The 17,235-nt window shown below is 41.4% G+C and overlaps 2 protein-coding genes and 1 long non-coding RNA gene across 4 annotated transcripts in view; 1 reads left to right on the top strand and 2 right to left on the bottom strand.

Annotated features, from left to right (window-relative positions):
• Nucleotides 1-5,624, top strand: part of LOC309565254 (uncharacterized protein) — a 177,391-nt gene extending 171,767 nt beyond the window's left edge. For both annotated transcript variants that reach the window (XM_082270134.1, XM_082270135.1), the window contains one exon: nt 5,313-5,624. In XM_082270134.1, coding sequence (XP_082126260.1) covers nt 5,313-5,491 — 179 coding nt within the window. In that variant the 3' untranslated portion in view covers nt 5,492-5,624. The remainder of the gene's footprint in view (nt 1-5,312) is intronic.
• Nucleotides 1-17,235, bottom strand: part of LOC309565261 — a 643,481-nt gene that overhangs the window by 40,429 nt on the left and 585,817 nt on the right. The window lies entirely within an intron of this gene.
• CLEC3A (C-type lectin domain family 3 member A) overlaps nt 15,206-17,235 on the bottom strand; it is a 31,200-nt gene continuing 29,170 nt past the window's right edge. Inside the window, exon 3 of the mRNA XM_082270669.1 lies at nt 15,206-15,637. Within this exon, the coding sequence (XP_082126795.1) occupies nt 15,249-15,637 (389 nt within the window). The 3' untranslated portion in view covers nt 15,206-15,248. The remainder of the gene's footprint in view (nt 15,638-17,235) is intronic.

Here is a 17,235-nt window from a genome sequence, read left to right as displayed (position 1 = left end):
ACAGTTAAAACCAAAGGAATCACTTAATTGAACAGAGATACACATTCCGCAATGGTTAGGTAATGAGGTAAAGTTGACAGAAGACTAATCACAGCCAGGAGGATTAGCAAACAGACAAACAATAGGTGACTCCATTAACTCCTTTAACAATAGGAATGCACACCTAGGAGGTGAAATAGGGAAATTACTCAATGGGAGAAAGACACTTAACCATAAACACATCTTAATAACAGGCTCCCCTATTGGATACAGTGGGGACACTCCCTCAGACCAAGTGAATCACACATGGACACATGCAACAGGCCTAACTAACAATCAGGCTCTCCTGATGAGCAGGCAGAGCAAAAGAACTATGCCTTTGCCTAGCACCTATCTAGGAGGGTGCTACATATGTACTCATTTTGTCATCTTCCACATTTTATACATAAATAAATACATTAATTTCTGGTAATGCACTAGATGTTTGCGCTCTCCTGTATGTTTTCCTTAAATATGCTCTGCCTGACCCAAGATGGCTGCTAGAGTCAAATGGGGCGGCAGCAACCAATTGGATGCTTCCACAGGGACCAAGGAAACCTTAGAGGAAATTGGTTCCCCTTTGCTTCCTCTTTAACTGCAGTGCTTCTGCGGAAGAGCACCACCTGCAGTGGAGAAAGTAGACTGCACTTGCCTACAAATGGATCCCGAGTGCGTTATAACAAGGAGACTGACACAGTGTCTGAAGCCCTAATGAAGGGGTCATTTCAGGGCCCCAAAATGCATTTACTACTGCACCCAATCAATAAACTTCTTTCTGAATGTAACCTTTTGCTGTGGCACTTCAATCTCCATGTCAGAGTTTCTTCCATTTCTTTTGTCGTGGGCAGGCCAACTTGCCTCTTTTAGCTCAGCATTCAGCCAAAATGCTTAACAGATGGACTCAGCTGTATGTCAGTTTATATTTTAATAGCTTGTTTTTTTGTGCAAATATAAGCCCTGTGCAGGAATATAGATACACTATGGAAAAACATACTAGGCAAATTTGTGTTAGATGATTTAGATGTAGTGTCCCCTTTACATGAGTACAACAGACATTTGCTGTAACATAAAAATATATTGATATAAAAGCTTTTATTGCTAAATAATACCAACCATCAAACCCTTTGCCTTTTATTATAGCACTTTCCAAAGCACTTTCCTTCTCAAACGGCATAAGTCATTCAGATCAATAAACTTTGTCTAAACTAAGCATTTCAGGAAACCAGAATTGCTGGTCAATTTACAGCTATATGGATTGCAATTCTGTATTATGAGTTTGTAGTTTCCGCTGGCAAGCTAAGAATCTAATCTTTGTGAAGTCTAAATTTGTCTTGGCAATTGTATTACATTTAAACAATGAATGTTGCGTTGCACAGCTCCCTCTTCTGATTGAAGTAAGATATGCAACACAGCATGTCGCATAATCAAGAAATGCATCCTTTATTCAGCTATTGAAAATCGATATAATTGTTCAAGCTTCTTTAAATGCAGATAAATTAGAACCACATTACCCTGTTTAGGATTATTTAACATAAAAACGATTCATTAGTTCAATAATTCTTAAAGATTGATTGAACATCACAGGGGCATTGAATTAATATTCATTCTTTCTAAAGCAACTACAGCCTGGGTAGAAAAACCTGTCACCTGCCAGCAGCTGCAGAGTGAGAATTGTGCTCCTTCTGGTGAAGCAGTGGCCTATCTGCAGAATCTAGCAAACCCCCTACATAGTCAGTCTGCAATCAGAAAATGTAATGCCCCCCATTGGATAGCATTGGCTCTGACTCAGTAGGTGGACTTCTGCAGAGAGAGATCACTGCTTCCAATACAGAAAGCAAAGGTTCCACTCCACAGCATGCTGATAGGGGACAGGCTTTTTCTACCTAGACTGTGGCTGTAAATCCCATATCAGACTGGGCTCAGTCCTTTATAGTAACAGGATTGGGTCCCCAATGGCATTAGCCTAATCTTTGTGTTTAATAGTGTGTTAAGTGTGTATGAATGTGTGTGTATGTGTGTGTATTGGTAAACATATAGATTGTATGTACAGTACACTGTATATATATATATGTTTTGGTATGCTGACCCCTTAAGAGTTCCCTTCACTGTAACTAAAGGGCCAAGCCCAAGCCCAACCCCTGAAAAACAACCCCTCACCATAATACCAAAGGTTCCCATAGACACACTCCTAAACCTTGTGGACAGCCTTCCCAGAAGAGTCGAAAAACTGTTATAGCGGCAAAGGGTGGGCCAACTCAATATTATACCCTACACACTAAGACTGGGATGCCCTGAAAGTTTATGTTCGTGTCAGGGCAGGCGTCCCAATACTTTTTTGACAATATAGTGTGTGTGTGGATATGTATGTATGTATGTATGTGTGTATATATATATATATAGTGTGTATATATATATATATATATATTATATACTGTGCTCTGCATAAATGAGTACACCCCTTTTGAAAAGTAAGATTTTAATCAATATCTCCATGAACACAACAATGATTTCCAAAAGTTTGACAAAACTGAGTTTTAAATAACATTTCTTTACCTTATTACATGAAAGTAAGGTTAACAATATAACTTAGATTACAAAATCTTCAGTTTTAATCAAATTAGTTGATACAAAAATGAATACATCCCCACAACAAAAACTATTTCATCTAGTATTTTCTATGACCTCCATGATTTGTAAGGACAGCACCAAGTCTTCTATGCATGGAATGAACAAGTTGGCAACATATTGTAACCTCTTTTAGAGCTTGGATGATGGATGGGGAGTGATGCTTGTCTCCTTAGAGATGTTCCCCAATTGGGTTCAGTTCAGGAGACATACTTGGCCACTGAATCACTTTCACCCTGTTCTTCTTCAGAAATGCAACAGTGTGTTTTGGATCATTGTCATGTTGGAAAAGTGCACGATGACCAAGGGCACAAAGTGATGGTAGCGTCTTCTTTTTCAATATAGAACAGTACATCTGTGAATTCATGATACCATGATAACACCTAATGCAGCTCCTGGGCACCAGCAGCACTCTTGCAGCCCCACAGAAGGACACTGCCACCACCATGTTTCACTGTAAGCACCATGCATTTTTCTGGGTACTCCTCACCTTTGTGATGCCATACAGTTTTGAAGCCATCAGTTCCAAAAACTTTGATCTTGCTCTCATCACTCTACAGAGTACAGAGTCCCAGTAGTCTTCTTTAATTTCAGCATGGGCCCTGGCAAATTCTAAGTGGGCTTTTTTGTGCATTTGCTTTAGGAGAGGCTTCCTTTGTGGATGACGACCATGCATGCCATTCCTCTGCAGTGTACGCCATATTGTGTCACGGGAAACAATCATCCCAATGTGGCTTTCTTTATACTTCTTTAGCTAACTGCAGTGAACATGCATGGTGATTTTCTTCAACCCTTCTCTATAGAAGACGCTCCTGTCAAGGTGTTAACTTCCGTGGATGGCCTGGATGTCTCTGTGAGATGGTTGCAGTTCCATCTTTGCTAAATTTTTGTATCACTTTTGCTACAGTATTCTGACTGATAAGTAAAACTTTGCTGATCTTCACCTTTCTTGTATAAAGATAAGATTTTCTTTCTCAGGCCTTGTGACATTTCTCTTCCATGTGGTGCCACTAAAATGGGAAGGGATTTTCCTTGTTAAGTAATGCCCTTTTATAATAAACTGTGCGCTGGAAACCTAAGGAATAATTAGGTTCACCTGTAGTTGAATTCTTGTTAATAAGAATTTTGTTGTCTAAAATTTAGCTTTGCTCCTAAGTCTTTCATTGGGGGTGTATTCATTTTTCAACATGATATTGAATGAATATGTTAGGAAAAATACTTTTTGTATGTGCAAATTGACAAATCTGGGCCATTTTGTAGTATAGTGTCCCATAGAAAATTTTTGATTCTGAAAGGAAAGTAAAGGTTTTCTGACAAACTGTTGTGGTGTACTAATTTATGCTGAGCACTGTGTATAAAGTATATGTATATATATATATATATACTGCCTAGTATACCCCTGTATACTGCCCATCCTCTGCCCCTGACATTTTTTTTTACAGCACCCCCACATCAGACAGGCTAGATCTGGCCCTGATCTATCACCACTGAAGATTTTTCAGTGGAACAGATTTGTTTTTCTATATTAGGGGAGATTGACACTGTCAGTGTCCGTTTCTGCAGATGCGCTATTCAATTTGAAAAGCAGAAAACCAAAGAATCTGCCATCTTCATTACAGGGGGAGCTCTTTTTTAAACTTCCAGTTTAGTGGCAAAGTCAGTTTCTACCTAGAACCATTGTATATTATGGTTCCACTGCAATACCATATTTTGCCCAGAGCTAAAAATCTCAAATAATGATTGCTAGTCCATGTAAAACATGGAAACTATGAGAGCAGTCTCAGCAACAGGTTTACAATTCCAAAGGATCATGGGAAAGAATGCTGAAGGGTTAGAATCCCTGCCAATTTTATTGCCATCTGTGTCCTAGCTTGGCAGATTTACCCCTCTAATTTGCCTGATGACCATTATTACCAAGACAGAAGTTGTCACCAGAGCTAATGAGAGGAAATTATCTATTTAGGAAAATGTTCTGGAGGCAACTGTCTGAGCCTGGCCATACATTAAGCATTATTTTCATTCAACCAGTGGGTTGAACAAAAAAAATAATCCGTCTCCCCTATCCACTAGATGTGGAAGGGGAGAATCACTTCCGATGAGCTGTTTTGTTCTGAAGGTGGGTAGACTTCCCTGCCATTGGAATAAAATGATCAGTGCTGCTGGCAATAGCCAGCAGCACTGACCATTCAGGAAAAAACCCAACAGGTTGATTGTACACAAGTTGATCGATAGATGGACTTATGTACAACCAGCCGCTTGCCCATACATAGATTGAAGTTCGGCCAATCCCTGCTAAAGGGGATGAACTTTATTCAATGTACAGTATGGCTGCCCTAACATTGGAATTTCTTTCACTTTGGAGAGATTGCTTCTTAGTTCCTGTAAGCATCTCCAAGACAAGGAATGAAAGTAAATCTCCTTAAAATATCCTTGTACTGTAGGTATTTTGTACAATAATGATTTATTGCTGCATTTCCCATCTGTGAAAAAAAATTAAAAATTGAAAACAGACTTCTCTAACCCCTTGGAGCTGGCCTTCATTTGTCCAGGTTGTCATATTCCTCCTCATTGGCAGCTGTCATGTATCTAAGCAGGTTGGGTTCCTCCAGAGAAAATGTGTGTCACGTATTTTCATTTGTTGCTAAGGTTTATTTTCCACTTTGTTGCAGGTTGTGGCGTTAACCTAGGTCTGCGAGGCCTGGAATCATCAGAAGAGTTTATTTACAAAGTGGCTATAGCTGTGGACCAAAGGGATGTGTTTGAAGCCCTGTCAGCTAAAATAAAGCACTCCAAACAAGTGGTAGAAGACTTCAAATTCAGTGGGCTGGCTGCTTCAGTATTTGAATAACCAAGTGCAGAAATCCAACCAGGACTCTAAAGGTCAACATGTGCCCTTTTACCAAGGAACACTGGAGGCAGCCATTTTGTGTTTTGAACCCAATGGCAAAGCAGCCATTCTTTAAGACTGATTTTATTAAAAAGGTATTTCCAATAAAGAATTTACAAAAAAAAGGTATTTCCACTAATCATCAGCTCTATCTAGTGGCTTTAATACAGTATTTTCCTGATTCACTTTATTCTGTATGAAAAATAAAATTTTTACCAGCAGACAAAATATCCTAGCATATAGTTTTACAGGATGAATAGCACTGCATTTTTTTTTTTTTTTTTTAATAAAACTCTAAGTGTGTGGGTAAGCCATTTACCTATTACTAGATGAACTTGTATGCACCATCATGGTTGATCCAGTATCATACTTTTACAAAATGGCTGCCTTCACATTACGTTAAAACTGGATGAAGGGTTACAAAAGAAATGAAAACAATAATAGTTGCAAAGGGCTAAGCCAGTTTTAAAAATACCATGTTTGGTTTTATTTTGCTTTTTTCAACATGAATAAACTTTTTTTATGTTTTCATTTTGCTAAATTTTGTTATTTTTGCACATAGTGTGGTACCTTTGTGTAGCAAGCCAGTACAATATAATTGATATAAAGTGCATGATTCGCATAGACGGCCAAAACCTTTTATATTCTAAACTACACTTAAAAAAAACTTTATAAGTCATGTCCCAGTAGAGTTTGTAAATCAAAGGTCTCTCGAAAAAAAGGCCATGTATTATCACCCCTTAATGTGTATGGTGTGGACTGCCTGCTTTTCATTTGTATGCAATGACCACCAGCAGGCCACTGGTGTGAATGTCAATGACCAAACAATCAGAAACAGATTTCATGAGGGTGGCCTGAGGGCCCAATGTCCTTTAGTGGGCCCTGTGCTCACTGCCTGGCACCGTGGAGCTCGATTGGCATTTGCCATTGAACACCAGAATTGGCATGTCCTCCACTGGTGCCCTGGGCTTTTCACAGATGAGAGCAGGTTCACCCTGAGCACAAAGAACACACAAAAAATCCTGGTGCTGTAAACTGGATAATCAGAAAACCCAAACACCTGTGGTGTCAAGCTGAATGGGATGGACGACCATATATAAGGTGCCAGTAAGTCCATGTCAGGGGTGCAGCTGTCCCATGCTCAGACCCAGCTGAGAAAAGTGCAAAAACACAAGAAATGGATGGGAATGTGAGTGCTCCCCACAACAAGTGCAAGTTGGCACAAAAGTCACAAATAAAATGTCTCAATGATAAAAAGTCTCATTTAATGAGGCTTACGGATCTCCCTCCCCTCCACTCCCTGTGTGTGGTTGCTCCCTGGGCTGTCTCCACAAATTTGTGAGACCTGTGAGATGTTTCCACCTGTCTCCCTGACTTCCATTGCAGGTACTGCCTATCATTTGGATATATCCTGTTAACCAGTATTTTATGCCAAGTTTTACATTAAATGAGACTTTTTATCCTTGAGACATTTTATTTGTGACTTTTGTGCCAACTTGCACTTGTTGTGGGGAGCACTCACATTCCCATCCATTTGTTGTGTTTTTTTCACCCTGAGCACATGTTACAGACTTGAAAGGGTCTGAAGAAGCCCTGGAGAACGTTATGCTGCCTGTAGCATCATTCGGCATGACCTGTTTGGTAGTGGGGTAGTGATGGTCTGGGAAGGAATATCCATGGAGGGATGCACAGACCTCTACAGGCTAGACAATGGCACCCTAACTGTCTTTAGGTATCGGGATAAACTTATTGGACATATTGTCAGACCCTACGCTGGTGCAGTGGGTCCTGGGTTCCTCCTGGTGCACAACAATGCGCGGCCTCATGTGGCAAGAGTATGCAGCCAGTTCCTGGAGAATGAAGGAATTGATACCATTGAATGGCCCCCATGCTTGCCTGACCGAAATCCAAAAGAAAACCTCTGGGACATTATATTTCGGTCCATCTGACATCGCCAGGTTGCACCTCAGTCAGTTCAAGAGCTCAATGATGCCCTGGTCCAGATCTGGGAGGAAATAACCTAGGTCACCATCCGTCATCTCATTATAAGCATGCCCCGACGTTGTCAGGCATGCATACAAGCATGTGGGGGCCAAACAAACTACTGGGTACCATTTTGAGTTACTGTAATTAAATTTCAGCAAAATGGAATAGCCTGCTGCATCATTTTTTCACTTAGATTTTCGGGGTGTCTTTGACATCAGCCCTCTGTAGGTTGATAATTTTCATTTCCATCAAAGGATGTGGCATGCTTTCATTCCTAACACATTTCACAGTTCATATCAGTATTGATATCCAGCATGAGATTTTTTCCTATTGAGATCTGATGTGTTTTCAAAGTGTTCCTTTCATTTTTTTGAGCAGTATATATTGACAACATGTAATGTAATATATGTTTACATGGTTTCACGGAAGAAGGAAGAATCTGCATTCCAATATCTCTTGATGGAGATGTTCCAGCAAATGGGGATTTATATTTGGAAGTATTTTACCTGTACCCATGTTATTTTTGTAGTATGGCTTTGTAGTATGGCTTTTTATTAGCTATCATCTCTATTTGTTTTGTGTGAGTGAAGTGTCTCCAATTATCAAGTGGAGATATTTTAGTTTCGGCAGGCTAAGGATATGAGAGCGGCATCTTAATTCCGGTTCCCGCGAGACTGTTTGCTGGTTGCTATAGAGGTTGATTAGCAGCTATATAACGTCACTAGTAGCTCAGTGCTCCACCTACTGAAGAAGCCCAGTCAGATACGTGTCTCGGGGAGTAGTAGAGCTCTGCAACGTTTTCAAGAGTCGCGCCGTGAGGAGGTCAGGCTAACTCGCTCATACATGTCTTTATGGACCTTGCTTTGTGCACTGGACCAAATCATTTGGTGGAGGGGGGATTATGGTGTGGGGTTGTTTTCAGAGGTTGGGCTTGGCCTCTTAGTTCCAGTGAAGAAAACTTTTAAGGCATCAGCATACCAATACATTTTGGACAATTTCATGCTCCCCACTTTGTGGGAACAGTTTGGAGATGGCCCCTTCCTTTTCCAAGATGATTGTGCACCAGTGCACAAACAAGGTCCATAAAGGATGAGTGAGTTTGGGGTGAAAGAATTTGAATGGCCTGCACAGAGTCCTTACCTCAACCAGAAAGAACATCTTTGGGATGAATTAGAGCGGAGACTGCGAGCCAAGCCTTCTCGTCTGCATCAGTGTCTAACCTCACAAATGTGCTTCTGGAAGAATGGTCAAACATTCCCATAGACACACTCCTAAACCTTGTAAACCGTCTTCCCAGAAGAGTTGAAGCTGTTATAGCTGCAAAGGGTGGGCCAGCTGAATATTGAACCCTACAGACCAAGACTGGGATGCTATTAAAGTTCTTGTGCGTGTAAAGGCAGGCAACCCTATACTTTTGGTAATATAGTGTATGTATACAGTGAATCCGGAAAGTATTCACAGCGCTTCATTTTTTTCCACATTTTGGTATGTTACAGCCTTATTCCAAAAAGGATTATATTCATTATTTTTCTCAACATTCTACAAACAATACCCCATAATAACAATGTGAAAGAAGTTTGTTTGAAATCTTTGTAAATTTATGAAGATAAAAAAATGAAAAAATCGCATGTACTGTACATAAGTATTCACAGCATTTGCCATGACACTCAAAATTGAGTTCAAGTGCATCCTGATTCCACTGATCATCTTTGAGATGTTTCTACAACTTGATTGGAGTCCCCTTGTGGTAATCTCAGTTGATTGGACATGATTTGGAAAGGTGCACACCTGTCTATATAAGGTCCCACAGTTAACAGGGCTTTTCAGAGCTAAAACCAAGCCATGAAGTCCAAGGAATTGTCTGTAGACCTCCGAGACAGGATTGTATGGAGGCACAGATCTTAGAAAGGGTACAGAAAAATTTCCTGCAGAATTGAAGGTCCCAATAAGCACAGTGACCTCCATCACCCGTAAATGGGAGAAGTTTGGAACCACCAGTACTCTTGCCAGAGTGGGCCTCCCTGCCAAACAAGTGTTTGGGATAGAAGGGTCTTAGTCAGGGAGATGACCAAGAACCCAATGGTCATTCTGACAGAGCTCCAGTGTTTCTCTATGGAGAGAGGAGAACCTTCCAGAAGAGCAACCATCTCTGCAGCACTCCACCAATCAGGCCTGTATGGTAGAATGGCCAGGCAGAAGCCACTCCTCAGTAAAAGGCACATGGCAGCCTGCCTGGAGTTTGCCAAAAGGCACCTGAAGGACTCTTAGACCATGAGAAACAAAATTCTCTGGTCTGATGAAACAAAGATTGAACTTTTTGGCCTGTATGGCAAGTGTCATGTTTGGAGGAAACCAGTCACCACTCAACACCTGGCCAATACATCCCTACAGTGAAGTATGGCGGTGGCAGCATCATGCTGTGGTGATGTTTTTCAGTGGCAGGAATTGGGAGACTAGTCAAGATTGAGGGAAAGATGAATGCAGCAATGTACAGAGACATCCTTGACGAAAACCTGCTCCAGAGCCCTCTGGACCTCAGACTGGGGCGAAGGTTCATCTTCTAACAGGACAACGACCCTAAGCACACAGCCAAGATAACAAAGGAGTAGCTACAGGACAACTCTGTGAATGTACTTGAGTGTCCCAGCAAGAGCCCACACTTGAACCCCATTGAATATCTCTGGAGAGATCTGAAAATGGCTGTGCACCGATGCTCCCCGTACAACCTGATGGAGCTTGAGAGGTCCTGCAAAGAAGAATGGGAGAAACTGCCCAAAAATAAGTGTGCCAAGCTTGTAGCATCATACTCACAAAGTCTTGAGGCTGTATTTTGTGCCAACGGTGCTTCAACAAAGTTCTGGGCAAAGGCTGTGAATACTTATGTACATGTGATTTTTTTTGTTTTTTATTTTTAATAAATTTGCAAAAATTTCAAGCAAACTTCTTTCACATTGTCATTATGGGGTATTGTTTGTAGAATTTTGAGGAAAATAATGGATTTAATTCATTTTAGAATAGAGCTGTAACATAACAAAATGTGGAAAAAGTGAAGCGCTGTGAATACTTTCCGGATTGATTGATTGACTGTATATATGTGTATATATATATATATATATATATATATATATATATATATATATATATATATATATATATATATATATATATATATATATATATATATATATATATTGTGACAGGAAGTCAGTTAAATCTGTGGATGTAGTCACAGACAGGAGATACATTTCCACCTGGTTTAGAAAATTCACCAATTACTATAGGGTGTCTGCTGAAAAGGTAGCCAGGACAGCTTAAGGAAGTTGAAAGGCCTTCAGCTGTTCGGAATAAGGAAGTTAAGGCCTCTATAATTTGTCCAAAGGAAGTCTAAGGATTGCTGCCTCCTGACGCCGTGTGGGCTGGGGAGAGGAGGACAGTCAGATGTGTGCCTCCCGAAGCTGTGTGAGCATAGGAGGGGAAGACCTCCTGAAGCGATGTGCGCTGAGGAGGGTAACAAGTGTGGAGACTACTCAAGGATTGTTTCTATGTGAAAAGAAACCAATGGACATTTCCTGTGTGAAGGGGAAATTAATGAAGACTGAAGACTACTCAAGGTGAGGTCTGGGACTATTTCTTTGAGAAAAGAAATAAATGAACTGTTTGCTATGTGAAGAGACAAACAAAGGAATGTGTTCTATGTGAAGAGTAAAGGGATATGTTCAATGGACATTTGTTGTGTGAAGAGAAAAACATGGACTATTGAGTGTCTGAATGTAGGATCAGCAAAGTCTGCCCAACAGTAGGTTGGAGACAGACTTCCTTAGATAGGTTCCTGTGTGTGAGAAGGTAGCCGCCCACAGTGGCAAGGATTTATTTTGTGTTTTATTTTTATTTTGATGTTTTTTTACGCTTGCACTTGTGTGAAGTAAATTGCAAGAATAAACCAAACTATTGTTTGCAACCACTTCTCGGCTATCTCCCTGTGTAAACGCACCTACCCAAGGGGTCATCCATACCCGCCACCAAGCTAATCTCTCACAATATATATATATATATATATAATAATGGCTATATGAGGGCTAATGCCCTTTGGGCTGCTAGCTGCAGATTAGAGGAAATCCATCTGGGCCCCAACTCCAGCTAGAGCTCAGGGACCCATGTTCAGAGTCCCTGAAAGCAGTGCAGGAAGCCCACAGAGGATCCGATTTGGAGGCATCCAGTAGAGAGGCTGGCTTGTACTACAAGAGAGCTTTACAGTACCCAGGGCACAGTAAGTACAAGCCTTAAGGATCCTAGAGACTGTCATTGTCACCTTTGGTAGAGTTGACCAGAGTTCACCAGAGACAAGACACCCTGCACCCTGAAGAGACAGAACAGTTAGAGGTGTCCTCCATTACATTTCTGTTAGTTTGGAGTATCCCAAGGCTCACCCACACCTTACCCAGGTTAAACCAGCAAATAAACCACAAAAAGGCATGCACTGTCTCTTTTCTGACTTGAACTATAGTGTGCCTGGCTGCCATGTTCGTCACAGGGAATGGAACCAGGGATAATACAGCCAGCCCAGTCTGGGATCAGTTCTATGCTCAGACAACTCTGCAGTGTTCTGATACTCTATAAAGGTGACCTATAATAAAGTAAAATATCTGTGTGACAGCATTCTGAAGGAACTGACTCAATGCCCTAGTATGTGGTCCACTAGTTGAGGACTATCTGCTTCCATCAAAGTCTTCTAACCTAAAATTGGTTCATGAATTAGTCACTTTAAATGAAGGATGATGGATATGACTGCCTTTAAAATAGTAATATGAGGGAGAATTAGCTTATTCATTTGTTAACTGAAGTGAAGGATTTGTACTTGCAATGTGGTGGGCCAAGGCAACATTGCAGATGACTGTAACTCTGGGAGAGCTGGAACATGTTAAGGCCCGTACACACGTACCGATCGTCGGCATACAAACGTCGGTGGACGAAGGATCTGCCGATTGTACGCGTGTTAGTATGGTGCCTCCGACAGATGTCTGCGCACAATCCGCGGACAAAAGTCTTTCGTGCAAACATGAAAATATTTGTATGCCGACACCAGAACGGACGATTGTTCGCCTGTCAGTACACAATTCGGCCGACAGACCGCAGATTTGCAAGACTGGGCATGCTCAGAAAATAGAAAACACAGGGAAAGTTAACCATTACATGACATCACTTCTGCAGTCGGCGGACAAAATTCTTGTGCTGTCCTTGTGCTGTCTTTGCACTTTTCAGCAGACACCGACATCCCGGGGAGAAAAGAGGAACATTTGTATGCCGACCATCGGTACGTGTGTACGGGCCTTTACACAGACAACTGTTGACACCTGGAACTTTATTTTGGCTAGTCCACATACAGTTCTATTTTTGTTCTGCTTTTTTAGACTTAATGCCAAGAGCATTTGCAAATTACATTAATTTTGAAAATGTTTGAGTCCTTGTCTAGGGCAGTAAACAGGGTGTAATATACATATTCTATTACGGAGGTTTCTCAGCTCTCAGCCATGTGTTCATCCTTCCATAATTACATAGTTAACCAGTCTGAAAACAGATGCAACTTTTAAGTTACACCATTTAAAATCCAAAGGATTTGTAACCCAGAGGAGGACATAACAGATGCTTTTGGGCTAACTTTGCCTCAAGGGAGGAGAAAATACCTTTTTTCATCCAACAACCACAATTCAATCATTTCCACAGACACCATGTGATAATTGGTAATTATAACTGTGGTCTTTGATGCCATCTTTCACCCATGTATATCCCATTTTACCATTTCACAAACTTTCACGCCTCCTTTTCTTGGAAATCTTGAACATCTTGACACATTCGCTGATAATTTATTTATGGGACCTGAGTTATCCTTGTCGCTACAAAGGCTGTGGTATGAGTCCAGATGCATGTGACTTACTACTGTTAACTTTTAAGACTTGTTCACATCAGATGCAGTCCAGTGTGTTTTTATACTGCATCAAAAGCACACAGACAGTGTTTAATAGATGCATTGAAATTTGTACGGCCGAAACTGTTATGAAAATGTTACTATGTATAAAATATCCATACCTGGATTCTTTTTTAGTTTAGGCTTTCCAATGAACTCCATCCTGATTCTATTACAAACCAGTGTTCAACCCCTAAAGAAGGGGGGGAGGGGGGCTTTCCCCTGAAAACATTGACTCTATTTGATGTTCTCAATCAATACATATTTTGAACTCATTTCCAATCGAGACACACTTTGTACTAGGCACTGCTAACCACACACCTAGGAGCAAAATCAGGTTGCGACCTCTGATAGGGCTGTGTAGATCTTTAAAGTGGTTGTAAAGGCAGAAGATTTTTTTATATTAATGTATTCTATGCATTAAGATAAAAAGCCTTCTGTGTGCAGCAGCCCCTCAGCCCCCCTAATACTTACCTGAGCCCCATCTCTATCCATCGATTTTGCAGAAGTGTTTCAGCTCCCTCGACTCTCCCTCCTGAATGGTTGAGACGGCAGTGCAGTGCAGTGAGCCAATGAGGAGAAAGAGGGGGAGGGGCGGTGGCTCCATGTCTTAATACTGTGGGGGCACTCAGCAGGAGAGAGGGGAGAGGAGTGCCGACAAGGGACCTGAGAAGAGGAGGATCTGGACTGCTCTGTGCAAAACGAGACTTTACAATCACTTTAATACACACAGTCCAATAGATGATCTATCACATGTTTAGCTATGTTGTAGGGCACATGTGTCAAACACAAGGTCTGTGGGCCGAATCCAGCCCACCAGGCCATTTCATGTGGCCCTCGCACTGCAGCTGCAGCACCCCCCTCATCTCCACCCACACCTTGTCTCAACAGTCAGCAGTAGAGAGGAGAACAGAACTCCTCTGCCAGATTCTGTGCTTCTCCATGCAGCCACAGAGAGGCTTGCCTCTGCCCCCCTCCTTCCCTGTCTTAGCAGTTGGCAGCAGAGAGGACAGAACTCATCCTCAGATCCTGCTCCTCTCGCACCTCCTAGTCTCTACCTTCCTTAACTTCAGTAGACTTCGGCAGCTGACTGCAGCCCTCCTCTGGTCCTCCTTCAGACCCTGCGTTTCCACTAGCAGAACAAGGTAAGGGGGGGTGCAGGGAGGATGGGAGACTCTTAACTTCTGATGGTGGAGTGGTTATTGACATCTGATGTCTAGGGAAGGGGGGCTGCTCTGGACAGCTAGTCTTACAGATAAAACCGGCCCTTTGAGGGCAACCATAATGCTGATGCGGCCCACAATGAAATTGAGTTTGACACCCCTGTTGCATTTAGACTTAAAAAGGCAGAATATGCAAAGAAAAATATCTATTTTTGGAAAAAAAAAAAATACATCTCTATAGTTTACGTATAAACATTTATTTTTAATGTCTTTCATTTTCATTACATTTTTATACCATCTTGGTTCAATCCGTGTTCTCCATGCTTTTTTAGTTTTTTTATTTTATTTGTCAAAACACAAACTGTAACAACAAAAAAAGTGAATTAAAATTGCAATCCATTTATGAACCATATTAAAAACAAATTAAATGCAGGTTAATAAAAACTGTAGCAAGCTGCAGTCTTAAATATGGAAGGGGCTGAAAATGAAATTTTAATGACAACAAAGGCGTATCTGTACATTTCTTGCAGATTCCTTTTCTGAAGCACATTAAAATGGATCACAAATCGCACATTTTGCCCTGACTATAGTTACCCACATGTGCCCTCTATGGAATAATAAATTCACAGATGTATTTTTTTAGGGTACGACACACTTCATCGACCCATTTCCCTTGGGATGCCTGGTTAAAAAGAGCACAGTTTTTACGCTTGCCTCCACTGGGTGGGCGCTCCCAATTAAAATAAGTTATAGCGATGCCATTAACATCCACAAATTTGCCCTCATTGACCATATCGGTAATGCCCAACCAGAAATCTCCAGCCCCTGGGAGGCTCTTTTTTCCATAGTCACGAAGGGCACTGTTCTCATCCCCGTCTCTAGGTGTCGCCAAGGTTCCCCCTTTGGCTATACAGTCCTCGTTGGCTTCATGGAAGTGCTTGGTTTCTTCAAAGGCTAAGTAGCATTTTTTATGGATCTTGATACCCCTCAGGCAGACTGCAAATAAAAGCAATTCTTATAATTTATGACTGTATAGGAGGAGGCACTCATAAACTAATATTGCATTAGGCTCATAAAATACTCCTGTTAGTTCATGGGCTTTTAAATGGGACTTGACAGTGCAGAAATCATAAACAGTGATGATGAAACAGTATGTGGAGTATAGAAATCCCAACGGCAATTTATATGATACAATTACCCATGATGCCATTTTTAATCAGATCCAATTGAAGAAGAAACTCCAGTCTTACCATAATGCAGGGTGTTTTTTAATGAGGATCTGTTGAATTGATTATGCATTGTCAGTTCAAGCCTATTTTCCCTACAAAGCATTTTTCTGTGCACACCACAATTTCAGGCCCATAAGAATTAGTGGAAAATCCCCAAATTATAAGTATCATCCAATTTTGTGCACTTTTACCATATTTTTATCTCGTGGAAACTCTGGGGTTGATTTTAATAAGGCAAATCGTTTTTTTTTTTACATTACATGGGAATTTTTCTCAGAGCTTGGCGAATGAGGTGAACTTTCACTTTGTCAAGAATTCCCAATTACGTGCAAGGAAAATAAATAAATAGATAAATAAATGCACATTTGCTTGCACATGATTGGATGATGGAGGTCAGGAAAACTTCTTTCCTTGCAAAAATGCATTTTCCTTTGCAAGGTGAACAGTCTATTTACCTTTAGTAAATCAAACATATAAATAAGAACATTTTTTCTAGGTCCTCAAAGTCATTTGGCTCCATCATAAGTGGGCTCTTACATGTATCAGAGAACGGGCCTGGGAGCCCCTTGCAAAGAAGTGATGAAAAAAAAAAATTATGAAAACTAATTTAAACCCAATCTACATAGAACTGGGTCTTTTTAAGTACAATTATAACTCTAGACCAGGGGTGGGGAAGCTACGGCCCGCGGGCCGTATGCGGTCCCCGAAGCCATCTGATCCGGCCCTGCCATTGTGCTGCCTCCGGAGGGGAAGAAGAGGGGGAGCGCCTCTTGATTACACACAGAGCGGGTACCTCTGCTTACCCGGCACGGCCGCTGTCATACAAAGTCACGCCTCCTACCTATGATAGACAGCACAGTGGTGACGTCTATCATAGGAGCCGGTCTAGGAGGCGTGACTTCGTATGCGAACGCCCGCGCCGCGTAAGTAGAAGAACCCTGCTCTGCATTGATTGGGGGGGCACTAATCACTCTGCATTGATATGTGGGGGCACTCATCACTCTGCATTGATATGTGGGGGCACTCATCACTCTGAATTGATATGTGGGGGCACTCATCACTCTGCATTGATATGTGGGGGCACTCATCACTCTGCATTAAGGGGGGCAAACCTGGAAAACCAGTTGCCAGTAGCAACATCATCAATACCAGCTAACATCACACACCTCACCAAAGAGAAGCAGTTGCAGTCATCACATTAGGGGCGAGTTAATTAAATGCTTGCCCAAATATAATAGGCACATTTTTAAGTTGATAATTTTGTACGGCCCCGAATGATTTTAAAAATACCCAAATGGCCCTCGGCAGAAAAAAGGTTCCCCACCCCTGCTCTAGACCAATGCTTCAGAAAAATCAACTTATATT

This window comes from Pelophylax lessonae, assembly GCF_965119305.1.
Source record: "Pelophylax lessonae genome assembly, chromosome: 10".
Classification (NCBI taxonomy): domain Eukaryota; kingdom Metazoa; phylum Chordata; class Amphibia; order Anura; family Ranidae; genus Pelophylax; species Pelophylax lessonae.
Note: the sequence above shows the minus strand (reverse complement) of the source record. Positions and strands in the feature narration are given on the sequence as shown.